Here is a 20,383-nt window from a genome sequence, read left to right as displayed (position 1 = left end):
TCCTCCCAGCTTCCCCTCCTCCCTGGCAGAGCATGAGCCTCACAAAGTCCTTGGTCAAGGTAAACATCACTTAGCAACCACTGAAAACATCGATTTCACCAACACTGTTCTCAGGCTGGAAGTCAAAACACAGCACTGCTACTGCTGAACCCAGGACACAGAGAAAAAGTAAATATCTCTGGGGACTGAAAGGATAACAGTGCATTCTTCCAACTTTACTTATGCACTGGCTGTAGCAAATGCCAAAAGATGATAACGTATGCAATGAATCATGTCAGCCATAACTGCAAAGGAAATGTATTTCATGGCTGGTTAATTCTTAATTGAATCTGGTGACTCTGGCCTAAAATAGAGAGCAAAATATGTCAATGATCAAAAGTCTTGTGAAGTCCACACTTGTTGCAATTCATGCACTTCTATGTATCCTATCCAATTTTCAATCAGAAAATGGTATTTCCAACCCTCATTTCAGATCTGAGTGAACAGAATAAAATGGAATGATTAAAAACTCCGAGAAGAGTTTTCATCCAGTTGATGGTGTCTCAGATTATGGTTATTCCAGCCACTCCTACTCAGTAACAGCAATAGTATTATGAGAAAAAGGAGGTCAGAAATTGACCAAAATAGGGGAGGAAGGAAGGAAGGATAATGGTCACATCTGGGGATGACTTATAGTCCAGTCCTGACAGTGCAGCTGCTGTCTCATCTGACCAAACATCTCACTGACACTGAACGATCTAGTCATTCCTTAGTAAGAAAGTGGCAGGATTGGAGAAACATTGGCAGGGCTGGAGACAGTGTGACTATACCCATTGTTCCCTTGGGGTAAAATGCATTCACATTTTTTTGTAAACACATGTTATTTTCCGCCCATATTTTATCTTTCACAAAACAAATTCATCTTGCTTTGTTGTCTGCAGGCAAGAGAGGATATGTAGGGAGATTCTGCTGCTCTGGAGCAGAGCACTTCTGCCATGGCCTTTGTGTGGTTGGACAGGTTTCCACATCTGTTTCCATCCCTTTGTGAGGCTAGTCCCCATTTGTGAAAAATTGCTGGAATACACTGATCAATACAGAATACCTGGGCATTTGACAAGCTTCAAAGTTTATGGTTTATCTGAAATAATATATTAGCATTAGCACCTCTAGCAATTTGCACTTTGGCATATACACTGAAAAGTTTATCTTTGTGCTCAGAATATGATAGTGATCAAAAGACTATTAGAGATAACTGTTCTCCATCTTTGCACAGGTAAGCTGGGGAAAACAGCTCTGTAGCATTTCTTTATGCTCCAAGAGGTAACACCTCTCTTGGACCAGGCAAGGCAAAAGATGGGATAAGAATTTCAGGCATACGATTGAAAACTGCATGTCATGAAAAACCTTCCCTTGTGCAAATCTGAGGATGCAGCAAAATCGTGAATTACAGAACAGACAAGCAGAGCTGGAGATAAACAAAATTCAGTGCTTCAGTTTCAGTAAGTGCAGCTTTTGTCTTTGAGACACTGTACATGCTGGACCGGGGAACAGAAAAATAATAGGGGGAGGCGATGTCAGACAGAGCTCCCTTTTGTGTTTCTGGTCTTCTTTCCTGAAGGGAAGGACGGAGAGGTGCAATTTTAGGCGAGACAGCAAACGGCTATAGAGCCACCTTCAGGCTGTGCCCTTCGGGGGTGCCTCGCAGGTCCCCGCGGGTGCGCCCGGGCCGGGGCCGGGGCTGGACTGGAGCGGGCGAGGAGCATCCCCGCCGGCGGGGCACCATGGCAGCTGCCGGGGAGGTGGAGCCAGCCGCTGACCTGCCAGCATCGGAGCACGCTATCGGCTTTGAATAAATCCTCCCTGTTTCCTTCCTACCTCCGCCGAAAAACGCGAGGAAAAATAAAAAATAAAAATATTATTAAAAATAATTATATATATTTTTAAAAGCAGGGCTGGCAGGAGAAAACAGGAGAGAAGCCGGGTGCGTGCGGCCGCCGGCTGCGGGAGGTGCATGAGGAGCTCGGCTGGGGGCTGCCGCCATGGAGCACATCCGGATGCCCAAGGTGGGTACCGGCGGGCGGGCGGCGGGGCCGGGAGAGGAAGCCTAGGCCCCGGCAGCACTCCAACAGCACCCTACCATCCCTCCGGCCGGCTGCTGCTTCTGCTGGAAGGAGCCTTTGGCCGGAGCCTGTGGCTTGAGGCTGTGCACAGCCATCCTCTGCAGGCTTTGTAGCTGATGCGGAGCTTTTTTTTCAGCAGGTTTGCTGTGAAATCCGCACAAATACTCGTTGTTTTGCTATGTGGGCTGAAGATTTGTCGGGTATTTTTCCTAGTTTTTATTCTGTCCTTCCTGTAACACTGATGGTGTCCATGAGTTGTAGGTATCCAAAATCAGGTCTGTTGTCTGCTTCTTAGATGCCTTTCATTTATCCCAGTATTTCAGACCTGGTGATGACTTTGTGTTTGTATACCAGCATTTGGGCAGCATGAGGCCTGTATTTGTTAACAGAATTGCCATCGTGCCCCAAAAAAGAAGATACTATTTTGACACATGAATATTGCAGGTTAAAAATAATAATCCCAAATGAACGAATAAGTTAATTTGAAGTGGGAGTGGGATTTTTTTCACATATATTTATGTATTTATTAACCCAAACCCCTGATTATTTGTGTTTGATTTGTGGCTATTTGTCTTTTATCAATATTTAGTATGATGACTTGATTTTGAGATGAGGGCCTTTTCTTACTTTATCTACATTTTGGGGTCTTTAGGTGTTGAGGTGCAAATATATTAAAAAGGTAGGCAGTTACAACAACTGCCTTTCCTCACATCTCATTTAATGATCAATTATCTCCCTGTGTGGGAAGGAAGAATCTCAGAATATCAAGAATGTATCCTACTGCAAGTAGGAAATTATCAGTGAAAGTTGTCTCACAGATGCTTCTGACCATTAGCTGAAGAATGCTGAAAGCATGAATGAGGAAAATAGGGAAAATAAATGAATAAAGGTAGAAAAAATCCTAAAAATAAATAGTCATATTTGTAGTGAATGGAAAGCCCAGGCAAGCCCAGGCAATGGAAGCTTCTCTGTTAGCTTTTCTACAAGCAAGTCCTTAAAATGTTACTATGCATATGCAAATCCCATTTCTGTATCCAACAGCTCTGAGTAGGCAGTATACTGATGACTCAAGACACCAGAAATCTTACTCAGTGCAAGGTGATTCTGCAGTACTGGTTCCTAGCATTCCCTTACATTACAGCTATGCCAAAAGTTATCCTTCTAATGCAATAATGCAGTTTAGAAGGAATTCTTTAAAGGTTCAAGTGATACAAAAATCCTTTAATATTTCCTACATAAATGTAGAAAATCCAGGACACTCAACATGAGTCAGTATTGAAATACCTCATCTCTCCAGTTACTCTTAAGTACACTGACAAGTCAGCATACATACAGTTACCTGGCAGAACTGGTATCTTTGCTTTGTTTGCTCAAAAAATCTCAGCTTAAATCAGCCACCAGAACAGTGATGTCTTTTTTGGGGGGGGTTGCTTTTACTGATGTTTTTTTATTATTTTTTAGAATTCAGAATGTAATGATGAATGGTTTCCAGTGCCAGTAATGTAAAAATAAGTGAGGGAAAGCTATGTGAATATAGGGGTATTATCACTGTATCCGGTAGTCATTTCTGGTGTCACATTTCCTCACTCCATCCAATTTTGTCCTGAGAGACATTTGACAAGCAACTGCCCTACTCTGTAAAGGTATTAATCTCAGATAATGATACTTTCCTTGATTTGAAAACCCAGCAAAATGGGAAATCAAGATAAATACATACTTAAAAAATTAATAAACTTAATAATATCTGAAGATTAAATTCCTGCCCCAAGTAAAAGCTTTTCCTTCAAAAAGGAGTAAAAAAGTCTATATTACATGACATCCATTAGGACTTGGCAATTGTTTTTTATTTTAATTGAAATATAAATATAGTGAGTGATGGATCATAAATATTAAAATAAATCTGATAAAATAACTGTCATTAAAAAGGCAGAAAGAAATTCCATACCAGCTGGACAAGTAGTTCATTTAGATCACTACTCTGTGTCTGACAGTGACAGAAGGAGAGCAATATAAACCTGGCCACATTCTGTACCCTCAGTTGTATTAGCGTCCAACCTTTCCTAGTTCTATTAGTGTCCGTTTATGGACCTCTCTGTGTGAGTTTGCCAAAGCTGCTGACAGCCCTATACCTCTGCAGTCTGCATGGAAACAAGTTACAGAAGATTGTGGCTACAAAAGAATACTTTCTTCTAGCTATTAAAAAGTTCTTCATAGTTTTATTCAATACTCTCTGCTTCTAGCTTCAAGGGTTTGATCAATAACAGTTCCATGTTTGCCTTCACTGTAAATCTTGATCACAACCCATCAGATTCTGACAATTTTGGAGAAATGTCAACAGTGACCCTAAGACCTCTTTCCTGTGTGGTAACTATTCATTCTCTGTCCATGGTTGTGTAGATATGGTTTAGGTTGTTTTTCCTTTAGGCACACTGTTTTGTGTCTCTCTATGTTGAATCTTTTCTGTGACTCTTTTGCCCACACAAGTCAAGGCTCTTCTGGTGTTTTTGTGCCACAGATTTCACTTTTTAAGACAGCTTATGATCATCTACAGAATTGAAGATTTCGCTGTATATTCTTTACTTCAGGTCATTGAAAAAGTTGAATAAAACCAGTCCCAGCACCAGACTTTGTAGGACTTAACTGTTGATTCTTCTCCAACCTGAAAAGAGACCATTATCCCTAGTCTTTGCTTCCTGTCAGCTTCATTTGTAAATGGACCTTTCCTCCAGTACCATGGCAATTTAGTTTCTCTAATAACCTTTGATTATCAGAAGTTTTTTTTAACTCCAAATATGTTATGTTCTCTGGGTCCCCTTTACCCATGTGCTTTGTAGCAGCATCACAGGATTTCAGCAGGATTTCCTGCTGCAAAAGCCATTCTAGTTCTTTCCCAGCAGACTGTGTGCATCCACCTGAAAGAACAATTCTGTTCTTTCACATGCTGTTGCCGTAACTAAGTATTTTTGCTAACGATACATTGTCTAGTCTTTCACCAAAAGACATGATGCCTTTAAGTCTAGTTCTGAAGAATTCAGCTGCTGTTTCTCCTTAGCAAGTAAAAGTAGCAGAAAGAGAAGCCAGGTCTCTTGACAGCTGTCTGTTAGACGAAACTGCTTCTCTCTGTTATTTTTGAAATGGTATTCCCTAGACCTTCTGGACCTTCCGGACCTTCCCTGGACTCTCCAGATAGCCAAATTCTTAACACACTATTTATTGTACTGAATGCTATTGTCATATCATTATACTATGGGTAGAACACAGATTGCATGCATGATGTGTGCTTGTACATAGGTACATATTCAGTAATGATAGATTCACAAAGTAAATGCTGTCCTACGTATGAAGGCTGTAATTTGAATGCAGTTAAGAGTTGCTAAAAGTCACTCATTGCTAAATGGAATTATATATAACTCCAATAATATTTAAAAAATTACGAATTAGTAAACTCACTGACTGCTATGTTATGGATTGAGCAGCAAGATAGTTTTGGACAACTCTCAAAACCTGAAATGTGACAAACTGCTCCTAACAGTCATAAAATATTAATACATGACACTCCTGCACAGACTAGCGGCACATCTTGTTAACACGCGTAGAGATATGTATGGCCGTGGACAGGCTGGCAGATAAACAGCTCTGAAGATACGTATACCCCCCACAGGGACTTTGTGAACCGTTCCTAATCAGTTACCTGATTTTATTTTATTTACCACTGTTCCATATCATTTGGCTTTATATATTGGCAGGAGGCCTACCGAATGGCCTACTTATAATAGACAATACATCAGATTTATCCCTGGTGTAAGGCTGTCTTCAGTGGAGCTAGTCCAGAAATTCATTTGGCTCAATGTCTCATGTTAACAGCATACTTGGGATAACTTGAGTTGCTCAAGTGCTTTCATTTTTGTGACGACATGGTAAGGTATTTCCTTTCAGTGATCCCTTTCACAGGCAGAGTTTAAGATACACTGCCATTTCTCATGATAATGTCAGATTTTTCTACCAGATGTACTACTTTCCAAAACAAATTTCCAGTGTGTGTAAATGAGTTCTGTTTCCTTTTAGTTTCAATCTATTTTCTGTTCCTTGCTTTTCATTCAAAAAGTTTTAGAATAATGTGAGTTTTCCCAAAGTCTCCATCAAAAGAGCCATGTAATTTACATCCACTTTATAAATGACACATGTAAATGGCAAAATAGTTGTCCACCTAGGTCAATGGCAAAATTAAACCCAGCACACCTAATCTTTACTTTGCAGCTACATGCTCTGGGCTATGGATCTCCACCTTTTTTTATGCTAAGCTGGGTATTTCTACCATTGCTCTCTTTGTGCCTTCTGTTGAGGTAAGAAGTGACATTGTAGTTAAGTTCTCCATATTCAGGCTACAATTCCTTTTGGAGAAGTTTGATTTTACTTGTGATGTAGGAAGGTGTCAGCAGTCCTAAGGCAATATTAGGAGTTAGTTGAGGATGTGGGCTCCTTGTTTACCCTACAAGCCAGGGAATGCAGTGCTGCAGGCATTGCACTGTAGTAGTCCTAGCACTTGGTTAACTTTTACTTAGTTTGCTACTTAGGAAAGGTAAAGGATGTGAGGTTGGCATGGCCCTTGCCTTTTATTGGTGTTTTGGGTATTCAGCTTACTGTGGACACATCACTGCAACCTCTTTGAAGTGCAAGTCGATTTTCTGCTTTTCAAATCTTGTGTAAAGGTGGTTGTCATTCTGTCCTCTAAGTATACAGCTTAGAGCAGTGCACCTTACAGTTCAGCTGGTGCTTTCTGATTCTGTAACTATTTTCTCACTTTACATCATGGTTAGGAAATGTTTAACATGTTCTGGGGTCAGTGATGTTTAATGATTTCAGACACATCATTCTACTTGACTGCTTATACTCAAAGTGATGCATTGAAATCAACACTGATTCTGGACACTTTTGACTCTGATTTTGTGCATTATGAATTCTTTTTCTCTTGGTAAGGGAGCTTCCCTATTTAGAATGCTGTTTAGTTTTCTTTGGGTTTCATTTATTCCATCTTTGTGCTGTGGAACTTTGAGCACAAATGATAAATTTAATACAAATGAGCTTTGTAATATACTATGCCAAAAATCATACTGTGGTTTGGCATTCATCCTGGAGTCAGATAAAATTAGAATAGGAACTGCAGAAAATATCTAGGTGATGTGGGATTGGATTTAAAATCTCAGTTTGGAATTTGCTCCAAAAATATTTATTTTGAACTGGAGTCATCAAAAGATCTGCTTATTAGGGTGAGTTGAGATTTAAACAGAATCTGGTAACAGCTATTATTCTCAAAATATTTGGTCAGAAAATGGTCAAAAGGTCATGCAAATCATGGTTATTGTGCATTCACGATACCTTTTAAATTAAATTACAACGCAAAGTTATTTTTTTTCCTAACCCATCTCAGAGAATTGTGGACTTTTAAACTTTAGCTGCATTTGACTGGACACCAGAACCACAGCCTGATTATAGTAGGGATCACAAACTTGATCCGAACAATATCTGCACCTTACCTCACTCATAGCTCATATTTTCCTAGGTAACCTGACTGTCCTACAATCCAGCTTGGAATTGGACATCTCAACCTGAGTTTTCTTATCATCTTTATCCCTGAAGTCACATAGTATGCCTTTTGGGGACTAGGAGCTCCAGAGCTGTCTTTGATTTGGGTGGGTTTCAAGGTCATTTCACTATTAGTGAAATTAAGCTAACTCCTGCTAAAAAGAAATACTGCAGTGTAATTTCAGAGAATCACACAGTCAGAATGGCTCGTTGGGTGTTGGATTTCCTCCTCCCCCACATCATGGGTTTTGTTTGGCTCATTCTCATTGGTATACATGTGAATAACAGACTTTGCTTATTATACTGGAAGATTTTGGCTGCTGCTTTTTCACTGAGAAGAATTTCCTTTTTCTTGTTCACTGATGTGGATGTTTTATTTCTTTCTCCCAAGCTTATCAGGTTGTAGTGCTGTTATTTTCCTTCTTTTGGAGTGTTTTTGTTGGACTCCATCTTCTTTCCATTTTTCACCTCTTGTAATTTTATTTTTCTTTACCAGGAACTTTTCAATTAAGGAGTTTTAAATGGAAATGTTCTTATTTACCAGACTAAAATGAGCCACAGAAGGCTATTGTTGTTGCTGAAGTTCTGTGAAAGCATCAGCAGGGTTCTGATGAAAATTTGCCTGTTTTCCCTGGCTGTCTACCCAGGAGATTACCAAGGATTTGAGAACTGTCCTTCCTCCAAGTCAGCAGTGAAATTGGAGACTTGGGGACAGTCCTAGGTCAGTTCTTCTTTTTTCTCCCCACAAAACTCCCTTTTCTAGAGCTTGAAATCGGAAGTCTCACTTCTGAGCTTCAGGGTGCTCAGGGTTTTCAGGGTATCAGTTCTCTGGGAGGGCTGTCAAAGTACAATTCAATGGGAATTGTCAAATGGGAGTCTAGTGGAAGGTGTCTGTGCCCATGGCAGGGTGGTTGGAACTAGATGATCTTTAAGGTCCTTTCCAACCCTAACTGTTCTGTGATTCTATGATTCTGGAGAGGTAAGAAAAAACTAAGCCAGAGTGATCAAGGCTTTAGCTATTTCTATTTGCCACACAAGCACAAAATGCACATTGCTAACGGCAAGGAGCCAAACCAACCTTGGCAGGTTCCACACAGGAGCACACCGCAGTCATGAAGTCTTCAGTGCTATTCACTTTCCCTAACTTCAACACAAGATTTATTTGTATTACAGATGTGTTTGGCCCAACAGCGTTATTCTGCTGAGGCAGTAGACAAAACTGTACATCCTGGTGCTGGGATCTCAAAATATCACAAAGTGATCACACTTTTCTCCTTTGTCTTTGAGCTTGGAGTTCGTGGCACAGGTAAAACTGCTACAGGATGCATAAAAATCCCATTTTGTTAAAGTAGGTTGCAGTTTTTCTATGGGCAACATAATGAAATATTTTCTAAGAGACAGTATGCCACTGTGTTTTTTCAAGTAACTTGTCTGTTACAGAAGATTAGAACTAAAACTTTGGAGTGCAGTTGCAGCTGAAATGTCACATTTCGGTTTATTTGGGTGAAGTTTGCATTGTTTTTTTCTCCTGTTTATTTTTCCTTTTTGGGCATCACTGCTTACAGGGTGAGATTTTTACTATTTAGCGTTAGGTATATAATTTAAGAACAGAGGCTCCACAGATGTAGTCAAAGAAATTTCCAGAATCCTATTAGACTAGATTCACAGTCTCCATTCACCATTTATTCTTCATGTGCATAAGCTTCTAATTCAGTTACCTAAATAAGCTACTGAAACTTAGATGGTATTAATACCTTCTTCATTTTGTGCTGTAATAACCAACTGCACCTGTTCACTAATCTTAGTTTTCTTACTTCTGTAATGTGAGTCGCATTCTCATATTGATATATTAATATATTTTAAAAACTAAAAAGAGAGAGAAAATTGCTTTTGGTTCTTTTCATCCATCTCTCTTCTTAGTCTTTGGTCATCCTATTGGAAGTGTCATTTGAAACAGGTAAAGCTGCTAAAATATGTAAAATATTCATTGTCTCAAAACTCTGTGCCTGTGTCCGTAGGATAGTTCACCATTTAAATAATAGCTAATTCAATGTTTACTGGTTCTGTCTAATCTACAGTACGCCCAGGAGCATACTGACCTTTGTGAGGTGAATGACTTGCCAAGTGACCACAGAACTCGTTTGACTAGATCAGGCTGGTGCTGCTTCTAATTTTGTAACCAAACCATCTGATTCAGGATACTAATAGGTGATGTAAAGGGAAATGAGGGAAAGCATGATCTATCCGGTAAGATGCTTCCAAATTTATGTCCTGAAGCATGAACGCTGATGGAGCCAGTGGTCCTAATCCAAAGGCCATTTAAGGCACTGAAAGAATTCCTCTGTCTTGAAAAAACTCAGTATCTAACATTTTGTCTTTTATGGTTTTGGTCTTATTTTCACTCTTTTTTTTTTTTTATTTTATATTCCCCTTAGCATTAGGGCCCTTCTATTCTGAAAGCTTTTTTGCTTTTGAAACTTGATTTTCATACATATACTTATTTCCAATATGCACTTTATTTCTGGTTTGGTTGTAGTGTTTTGGTTTGGTTTGTTTTTTTTTTAATCAAGACTTTCTCTAAATGCCTTACTTTTCCCGTATTGTGAGTGGGAAGGCACTTTCTCCCTTGTGAGATCTGTGTACTCATTGGATTAATTGGAAAGGTAGCTTGGTTTTAGATTTCTAGTTTTGTGTCTATTCCTTTTAGATTTAGATTGCTTTGTTAAATTCATAATAATATAAATATTTTCCTAATCTGGAATTGGCCGACCTCCTTTGGATTTTCTATGCCAAACTTTCTTATTTTTAATAATATTACACTCAGTAAAGATGAAGTCATAAAACAAGTTCTGAAATCCATGGATAGCCACATACTTTAATTTGCTGTCTTGTCATCTGTTGTCTGAACTAGTAACTCTAAAACTTGTTGCATTTCAAAATGGTACTGAAAATCATTAAGACAGCATGTCTGCAGAGTACTCTTTGAGTTCTGTTCATGCATAATAGGAGACTAAGGTTGGTGTGGAGGATTTGGGAAGTTTGGCTTTGGAGTGGTCAAGGCTGCAGTCTCTCAGCCTGCTATTAATGGACTTGAGTGGTGTTATATGATGTATCAGTGCCTGTAAGCTAAAGGAATGATCTATTTGCAACACAAAACTGACGTTTCCTGGTGTACAGGTGTACTCTGCTGAGAAAGGCAGATCCCTACCATGAGAAAAGGGAGTCCTACAAATCCTTTAAAGCAAATCTTTTGTGGCCTGCACAGCTGAAATGGCATGGTTACTGCTGCTCTAAAACAGGCTGCTGAACAGGGCATAATTTTGAACGTGCAACAGAAAAGCCTGTGTCAAATGGAGAAATTTAAAGTTACAGTTCTTTTCAGTGTCCTTTGGCTGCACACAGAATTCTTTCTTCCTACTCCAGTTTACTACTATGAGCAATACAATAATTCTCTGTATGTTTTCAGTACTAAATCTAAACACTTCTGGCAAATGAAGTAAGACTTACTAACTTGAGGAAGCACTTTTTTCCCTAAATTAAAGCTGTTAGGTATGATTTTTAATAGAACACACAAAAAATTAGGAAATTATTCAGTTGCTCTCTTCTCCATTTCTAGATAAATAAATCTGATATAGACTGAAAGAGAAAACGTATTATGGATGAGCTTTGTGTTACAATGTTGACACCATATTGCAATGCTAAATACACTTTACAGGTAATAGTAATTACTAAATAGTAATAGGTTACTGTTCACTACATCCACTATACAACGGCTGTTCAGCTATATCTGATAATAATAGGGCCTGAGCTCCCAGTTTTTATAGGTCTTATCAGAAAATAGGGGTTTCTTAAGCCAAATTGTTAGGTAATATGTTCACTGTCTTGCTAACATTATGAGTGATTTCTCATAATTTTTTTCAGCTCTTTTCCAGTATTCTCATTTCACTTTGGACCTTTAATAAACTCGACTTGTTTAGATTTTTCTTGATTATTTCCCCCATCCTGTCACATTTGTCCTGAGAAGACTTTTTACAATTCAGAGCTTAAGGTTTCTTTGCTTAAATGTAATGATTTTGGTATTTTTGGCTTGATTCTTTTGACATATACACCCATCCAACTCTGTGTAACAGACTGATTGTTCATTATTTTACTGCACTTGGGAGAACTTTTCAGAGATGGAAACATAAAAAAGTTTCATGGATCAGCTACAGTTTTCATGATTCTTATGAAATAGAATAGAAACCACATTACATGGCAGCATCAGCTGGCAATTCAGTTTTCTTTTACTCTCGTTCCAAGTTTTGCGAAAAGATCACTTATTTTATCTTTTGTTTAACAAGTACAATACTATACTATCTTTGTGTGAAAAAGAAAAAATGTAATAGCATTTGGTCTTCTGCATGTTGTATTTTTTCACCCTCAGGAATTATGCTGAACACATGAATAGCTGGGGTCAACCAGGGTGAAGAAATCTCACATATTCCACTTGGCCTCAAACCATACCAGCTGTGCTCCTTTTTTCTCATTAGGCTCAAGCATTTGGCTTCCACAAGCTCTTCCCTTAGCTTTTGCGTGCCTGCAGTGCTGAAGCCTGTCACTAATTCCCAGGATTCAGTTTCCTCTTGCTTTCACTCACATGTGTAACCACATGTGTAACCAGGGCCAGGCCCCATTCCTTTGGGTCAACCTTTTGAGCAGCAAAGACTGTTGTGAAAGTGGTCTTTCTTTACCCTTGAAGAATCACTGAAACTCCTTTGTGCAGTCAGATGCCACGGTACTTGATCTGTTTTCTTCTGGAACTTGCTTTGGTAGTCTTTTGTTGTGGAGCAATGAATTTTAACCAACTGAATGATGGAGAAGCTCCTGAGCATGTGGCTTTAGCTGGACATTCCCTGCTTACCTTCAATTAGTACCTTTCTCCTGGCTGGGAGAATTTTCTGACCTATCTTCCTTTTTTTGTGATAAGTAATTAGAGGAATTGGTAACAGTTCCTCCTGAAGGAGTGGGGAGAACTTGGTGATACATGGGAGCAAAGCTATTTTGTTCTTGGGCTGCCAGATAGGTTTTCTCCTTCCAGGTGCACAGTGATAATTGTAATGGCCATCTCTGTGATCACCACAGCAGAACTTGGCAGTTTCAAGTGCTGTCTTCTTTTTCAGGTTAGCTAATACACAGGAAGCAAACACACAGACTGAAAACTTATGTAGTCAGAGTAAAAATCCTTGAGCTGGTTTTCCCTAATTCAGAATTTCATTTTATTTGAAAATCCCACAGTAGAGACCATTTTGCATCAGATAGCATCTTCACGCTGTACACAGTGTCATTGTGTCAGGAAGCAAAATGATGTGGAGAGGAGTGGGACTGAGGTTTTGCTCCAAGGCATGTTTTTTTCCCAGCATGACCAATCTGCTCTACAGCTTTGCTTCTCTCTCACTTCCCTAGTCAAATCTGAGTCCACAGTCAGAACTTATACTGCATTATCTTAAAGAGCTTTCCCATGCAGAGTCACGAAGAACATGAAAAAGTAGCAGTAACTTCTGCATTTTTTTTATAATATTGCCATATGTTTGGAGATACTGAAACATCTTAGAGAGGTAAGAATTAAGGTAGCATATTCAAGAAGCATTTGAAAATAGGCCATGCAGTCAGAGGACATTGAAGAAGTAATCTATACTAAAACCAATTTAGGGTACATGGGTATTTTTAGGAATAACATTTTGGCACATCGATTTTTCTGAACACTTTCAAGGTTGTATCTTTGCCTTTCTTCCTTAGGTGGGAGTCCCATTGAAACTGGTGGGAGTTGTGCCTGCATAAAGCTTTGACCCATGCTTTTTCCTAATATGACTTTTTTTTCTTGAATGACCTCCTGGCAACCTTGTTCGTAAGTCATTTTTCATGTTCATTCTGTGAGTAAAAAGTGCCTTCCATCTGGTCTTAATCTGCATTCCCTTTAACTTCTATTTTTGTCTCCTTTTTTCTGTCATCTGTGTTGCATTGAAAATGGAGTTTCTGGCCAACTTTTTCTATCCCCATGTAAGGGGTTGTAATCATTGAAATAAATCTCTTGGCAGTCTTTTCTTTAAGCCTAGACAACAACAGTCATCAGGCAAAAATAAACGACAGGGCAACAGCTTCAAATAAATTACTGATGTTTTTACTTAGATGCCACTCTCCAGACTGGCTTGGTTAATGCTTTCTTTTCTGCTCTTTGAGCTCTTCCAGCTTTCAGCTTTCCAGGCTGGCTTTGCTCTTTTTTACTCTTTACCTGGTATTTTCTGACCCGGTCTCTCCCATCAGCTGTTTGTTTTGGGCAAAGCACTTGTCCTTGCCCCGTATGCTTCTTCCTGATGTGTTAGTACATACATGATTTCTTAGCTTCTCCAATAGTCTACAGTAGTTTTTGTGAAAAAATTGAGCACTTTTTGGAGAAAGTATGAGATGAATTACCGTAGTGTCTCTTTCTGATGTTATTTTGATTTGATTTTACTATAAATGCTGATTTCTCAGCATGCTGCTACTTTTTAGATAGAAAAACGCAGCTTCTTCCAAAATACTACTGCAATATAGTGTTTCTCTCTTGTGGAAATGAACATATTCCCTCTAGACCATTTAAAGACACTGTTTGACTTGGCTTTCTTTTCCTGACTGGGAAGGTGGAGAAGAAGGGGGCTCATCTCAATCCTTTGATCAGCAGAATGTAATCTAAGATTAGGTTAGTTCTACTGTACTCTTTTCTTCCCCTGACCATGGGTGAAATATACTGCTTTTTCAGAAAGTCTAAGTAGCTGGAAATGAGGCATAAGAAACATAGATGAAGCTCAGATGAAAACCTTGTAATCTATGCAGGAGGTTATTGCAGAGAGTTTTTAGAACAAGCTCTTAAAAGCGTAGAGTCCCTTGCTGCTCCTGAAGGCACTTTATGGCACTTAGTATAAATCATAGAATCCAAAGAGTTTAGGTTGGAACGGACCTTCACAGGTCATCTAGTCCAACCCCCCTGCAATTAATGAAATCAGAACTGTAGATTTGAATGCAGGTAGAGTTTAGTTTTAAGCAATTCCTTTTCCCTTTGGAAAAGGAAAATCCCTTCTGAATGTTAGATATGATCAGGTGGTTTATTATACAAGTTGTTAGTAAACCTGCTTTATTTTTCTCATACTACAGTCACAGTTGACATATGTCATTCAGATATAGGCAAGATTAAGCAACAAGTCATGCTAACTTTCCTTGAGCCAAATTTTGAGATTGTCACTAATTTTAACTGACCCTTACAGTACTCTCTGAGGTCAGCAGAAGTAAGGGCTACCTAAAAATTCCATTTGCTGCATCATCTCACAAACAGTACTGGTTCCTTGTTGAACCTGCAGGAGAGCTCATTCTGAGCTGTACTTACCCACACTGAAGTACTGAAAAACTGAGAAGCCCTTGTTAGAATGCAGAAAATGTATGTTATTGCGGACACTGTGCTGTGGCACAAAAAATTGTCAGTATATGAAGAATCCTATTTTCTTAATTAAATAGAAATTGCCAAGAGTTCAATTTAACTAGAGCAAAGAAACATAGACAGTTGGATCAAATATGTGTGTGTTCAGTACGAATAGAAGAAGTCTGGAAAAAATGTTGAAACTGAAGTTACTAGTTATAAATGAGATTGTTGATATAACAGGCATATTAGAAACTTAGTAGAAGAATAATCAATGTGACAGGCACATAGCGACAAATTACATGGGAAAGACAGGTGAAGTCATGGCTGTCAAAGAGCAGATTTTTTTGTCTTGAAGTAAACAGCGTAAAATCTTATAGATTGGCTACATCACAAAAGCAAACAGTTCCTGCAGATTGAAATCACAAGATTAAATAGGAAAAATAGAACTGTAGCAGCACATGACTGGAGTACAGTGTTGGGGCTGTACTACTGACTGTCCTACCTAAATAGTGGCATTGCCTGTGACAGCCTAACAAGATCAAACAGGGCCTGAAGACATAAATGCAGTAACAGTGGGAAACGTCATTTACCAAGCTGAGATTGAGTAAATGGGCTGGGAGAGGGGTGATTCTGAGTAAAATTGTAGGGGATTTAAATAATTGCTTATATAGAGGCTATTTGTTTATCTAGATAAAAAAGAAAGAAATTCTAAATAATTCTAGGACCTGGTCTTAATGACAGAAAGACCTGGTTCAAAATACAGCTAGAACCTCTGCTTAACAACAATTAATGCATTTAGATGCAGTATTCTGCAAAAAAAAAAAAGAAGGGGGGGGAATCTCCCATGGCAGTGTTTAACTTCAAAGAGGAAACTATGTGAAAATATGAAAACTGTTTAAAAAGAAAGAGAGCCAAAATTTAAAATGTTTATAGGAGTAATGAAAATTGTTTAAATATGGGGGCTCACTGCAAGCCAACTTCCAGAAAAAGGCTTTAAAAGACAAAAAAAAGCTTTGCATAGCTAAACAGCAGGGTGAATGAGGAAGAGGATGCCTCTTATTAAAAGGACTTCTTTTATTAGAAGCAAAAGGGCTTTCTTCAAGTTGAAGTTGTGCCTAAATGAGGAAAATACACCATAAACAAATTAAATATATGAACAAAGTAAGGCTTTTTGAGAACAAAGTAAATACATAAATAAAGTGAGATTTTTAAGAACAACTTGGCAAAAACTGCTAGTAAAGCCATTTTCAAGACGTCTTTAAGTAAGTAAAATCCTGACAGAAACTCTACAGGACTAATCAATGAATAAAGTAGGGAAGGTATTTAGGGACATGCCCATTCTGGCATATTTCTCTGTCAAGAACACATCAGGAGATTTGTCACCAATAAAAGTGTTATAAGAAGAGGTTTCAGAAGAAACTGGCAACAATGAATAGTAAAAAAAAATACCAGGACCAGACTGTATCCATGAAGTTAACTGAAGTACAAAACTCTCAAGCCAGGAATGATGGTGTAATGTTTAAAAGCTTCCTTGTTGGAAAAAAAAATTGAGGTGGTAATATGAAACCTAATCTGAGAAACTGGTATAAGCTGCAACACTTCCTAGGTCTCCTTCTAAATCATTATATTTATGGGTAAGTATGATAGAAAGGGGAAGAATTGGCATAGATTTCATAGAGGAACCCAGAATCTCTAACATTTCTTTGAAAAAGTAACAACATATGAACAAAGGCGATCCATTTGATAGAAGTTAGTTGGTCTTCCAAAACTCATTTGAGCATGTCCTTCATCAAAGGCTCTTGAAGAAATTTAAGTATCATAGTGTAAGGCATACAGGTCTCTCAGTAATAACTGATTAAAAAATAAGAAACAAAGAAAAAACTATGTCCTCAGCTTAGGAAGCTCCAGGAGCTGCTGCTGTTTAAAAGCTGCGATAACATCCTAAGGGAGAACCAGCACATGCTTGCCTTTTATGCTCTTCCCTCAGCAGCTGCAATTGTTGTCTCTGAGAGATAAATTGCAGGGGTAGGTGAATCTTTGATCTCACCTGGTGCAGCCATTGTATTTGCTTTAATGAAACATGACTGACTGCACAGTTGTTATTACAACTGTTCCTAATTATGCAGATCCAACCTGTATTTTATTTGTAGCTCTGTATTAAAAAACAACCAACCAAGAGCTTCGTTTGTTAGTATTATTCAGTCATGGGGCTCTGATTGATGAGTGGAGAACGGGTGGGATGAACCAGCCTGTAAATCCATCCTTCAGCCCTGCCCTGCTGTGTGGATGTCTGCTTTGCTAACTACTTCAGCTTGTAGGGTGGGAGTGATGACTGCCTTGCGCAAGATCAGTGCTCTATAACACAGAGTCCTTATTGCCTGGACAACATTCTAGGTATGTTTTTTGTACAAACAAACATCGTATTTATTGTTATTTGTGGGTTTTAGATGGGCACTGCCTATGTCTTTCCTTTGTATCATCCCAGCTCTTTTGTATCTCTTCTTTTGCTTACTACTGAATGCTTACTGGGTTAATGCCATGCTTCTTCCATTGCTTCTTCCATTCCTCCTCATCCCAATACATGACCTCTGAAGTAGATGGTCCTAGGAAAAGACTTCATCCATGCTTTCTAGCTATTTATTTTGTTTAAAACAGATTATAACTGGTCTTGAGGGAGAAGACTTGGTTTTACTAGTTGTTTGATTTTAAGCATTTTGCTACCAAAATGGCTTATTTTGGTTTTAAGGATTTTTTTTTTTTTAATTCCTGTTTTTAAAATAGTGTAATGCATTTGGAATACACATTGTAAGCATATAATTCTCAGGTGTTGGCATCATTTGGTTTCTGGTGTAATTTCAGCAGAACTATTTCTGCAAAATTTTGAGAATACATTGCTACATCCCATCTCTTAGAGTATTTTAGAAGGTTTCTGACAATCTGATCTGGAATCTCTGGCACTTAAAAAAACAAATTGATTTTGCTGATGATTTTCTTTTTTTCTTTGTATTTGTTGCACCTAATTCTGATTTTCAGGAAATTAGTGCAAAATTACATTTATTTTAATGCAAAAGTGATAAGGTCTTCTTTAAATTTATTCTCTTTTTTTTTTCCTCCTATTTTGTCAGAGCACCATTTAAGTCAGTTTCTGTACTTCAAACGCAAGACTAGTCCCTTTTGATTTTAATGAGGACATATCTCTTCAGCAGTTATCAGTCACAAGTTCTGAAAATGACTGGGTGTATGAAAGAAATTGTAAGTCTTGAGTGAAGAATTGAAGAGAGGATATAGAGATTAGCTAGTGGGTTGAAGATCTTTTGTAGCAGTGGGCAGGCTGCATAGGTCTGTGCCACTGCTTGCATGAAAAGCATGTGATCTCATACAATTCCAACATTATAAATCCAGATTAATCTTTTTCAGTCATTTATTACAAGTTATATGATATTGACCACCAGCATTCCTTGGTTTCATTTATTTGAATTAGGTATGTTTTTTAGGAAAAATCACTAATTTTAGTTTTAAAGTTGCTGTAGTGGGAAACACATCAAACCCATGGTAGCAAACTGTTAGGTATTTTAGGCAGGTTTTATCCCATTTAATATCCAATAATTATTAAATGAATAATTTAATAATTTTTAATTTCTTTTGTTCTAGTTTCTCAGTCAGAAATGTCATATAGCATTAGATAAATGGCTATGACATATGCCATACACAAATATTAATGGTGCAGAAGCGGCAAGCTGGTGATCTGAGAGTTAACAACGTGTAATGGACTTGTCTGTTGTCAGGAGAGCAGCAAAGACAGATTTGCCCATTTCCTGTTCAGTGAGCCAGAGCAATGATGTGAAGTCCTTGATTCCCATTGAAAAGTGACTGAAGGCAAAAATTTCTGGTGCGACCAATGCTGTCAGCACTAATAGAAGCGCAGCGACAAACACTGGAACAGTTTTTAAATCATCAGCAGAGACTTGCCTGGGAGCCTGAGTGAGGTCTGCTAAAGAAAGATACTCCACCACTATTACTGTTGTTTTAATTTAGCTTCCTGGGTATCACTGATCATTCTGGAATGGCTTGAATGGACAACATGAAGCTAGAGGTTAGCTGAAGGCCAGGCCCTTTTGATAAGGTGAGATAACAGGAAAGAGCTCAAGTGAGAAATTTCTTTGGAAGTCTCTGCTAGCAGATTTTTGTATACAGAGGTACCACAAAAGGGTAGAAAATTAATATTAAGGTAGATCTGGAAATAGATAACAATATAACAGTATTTTGTCATATAGTTATACTTCCCTGATACTCATGGTACTGAAAAGAACATGGGCAATGGACAAAATGTGAATGTTGAGATCTTGATATCACAGGCTATGTCGAGGCCTAATTACAATAATGTTTTTCTTTATAATTTCTTTGTATAGGTGGAAAATGTTCGGTTACTTGATCGTTTATCTTCAAGAAAAGCTGCCCTAGGAACCTTGTATTTAACAGCTACTCATGTTATATTTGTGGAGAATGGTTCTGAAGCTCGGAAAGAAACCTGGGTATGAATTTTTGGGTTTTGTTTTTCAGTTAGCTGTAAGTGCATGTCACTTTATTGATGGTAGTTTTAACAAAACCTTGCAAAACAGTTGAAGCACAATAAGTCAGTTCATATGGATGCCTTTATAACTTTATAGCATGTGAAATTCCAGCCTAGTAATTTTTGAAAGTTTTCCATGGATTCTGGATATTGCAATACAGTAAAAGGAGTAGAAGGACCTTCACCATATGTACACCAGATGTGATTGACTGAGGAACAGCTGCTGTGAACTAGTATTGCTTCTATCATCCAAGAAGAACAGAAGGAGAAACGCTTTGAATGGGAATTGCTGCCATTGTTCAGCTGGCTCTTGCCTCTCTCCCTGACTGCTTGTGCTGGATCAGTGGTTTTGCTGTTTGGTTTTGGGGCTTTCGGGGCATAGTGCAGAGTGGGATACTATACAATTTCTTTGCACAGTATTTTGAGTTATCTGTTTTGAGGGACTGATAACATATGTTGCATGTGTGTGTATATGTATATATACAGATATAGCTCTGGTGTTACAATTTTTGAGAGGTTTTTTATGTAGCTTAATTATGAATCCTTTGTCAATTTTCTTGCTAATTATTAACCCTGTCCTCTTTTGGTCCCACTATTCCTCTCCTGATTTTTATGGTAATGTTTCATCTCATCTAATGCAGTGTTTAAAATTACATCAGGACTCCCATTCTGCCAAAGAGGATGCTCAACATTTTAGCCTTA

At 38.3% G+C, this 20,383-nt stretch overlaps 1 protein-coding gene across 2 annotated transcripts in view; it reads left to right on the top strand.

Annotated features, from left to right (window-relative positions):
• Positions 1 to 1,580: 1,580 nt before the first annotated feature.
• The window catches only part of MTMR7 (myotubularin related protein 7), a 43,115-nt gene continuing 24,312 nt past the window's right edge, over positions 1,581 to 20,383 (top strand). The window contains exons 1-2 of one of the 2 annotated variants that reach the window (XM_061473664.1): positions 1,581 to 2,042; positions 19,521 to 19,643. In XM_061473664.1, the coding sequence (XP_061329648.1) occupies positions 2,019 to 2,042; positions 19,521 to 19,643 (147 nt within the window). In that variant the 5' untranslated portion in view covers positions 1,581 to 2,018. The remainder of the gene's footprint in view (positions 2,043 to 19,520; positions 19,644 to 20,383) is intronic. The other variant, XM_061473674.1, reaches the window with a different exon arrangement.

Source organism: Pezoporus flaviventris, unplaced genomic scaffold (assembly GCF_033815535.1).
Source record: "Pezoporus flaviventris isolate CSIRO_AGI_PZ_B2104156 unplaced genomic scaffold, CSIRO_AGI_Pfla_v1 ptg000002l, whole genome shotgun sequence".
Taxonomy (NCBI): Eukaryota; Metazoa; Chordata; class Aves; order Psittaciformes; family Psittacidae; genus Pezoporus; species Pezoporus flaviventris.
This window is presented reverse-complemented; position numbering and strand designations above follow the sequence as displayed.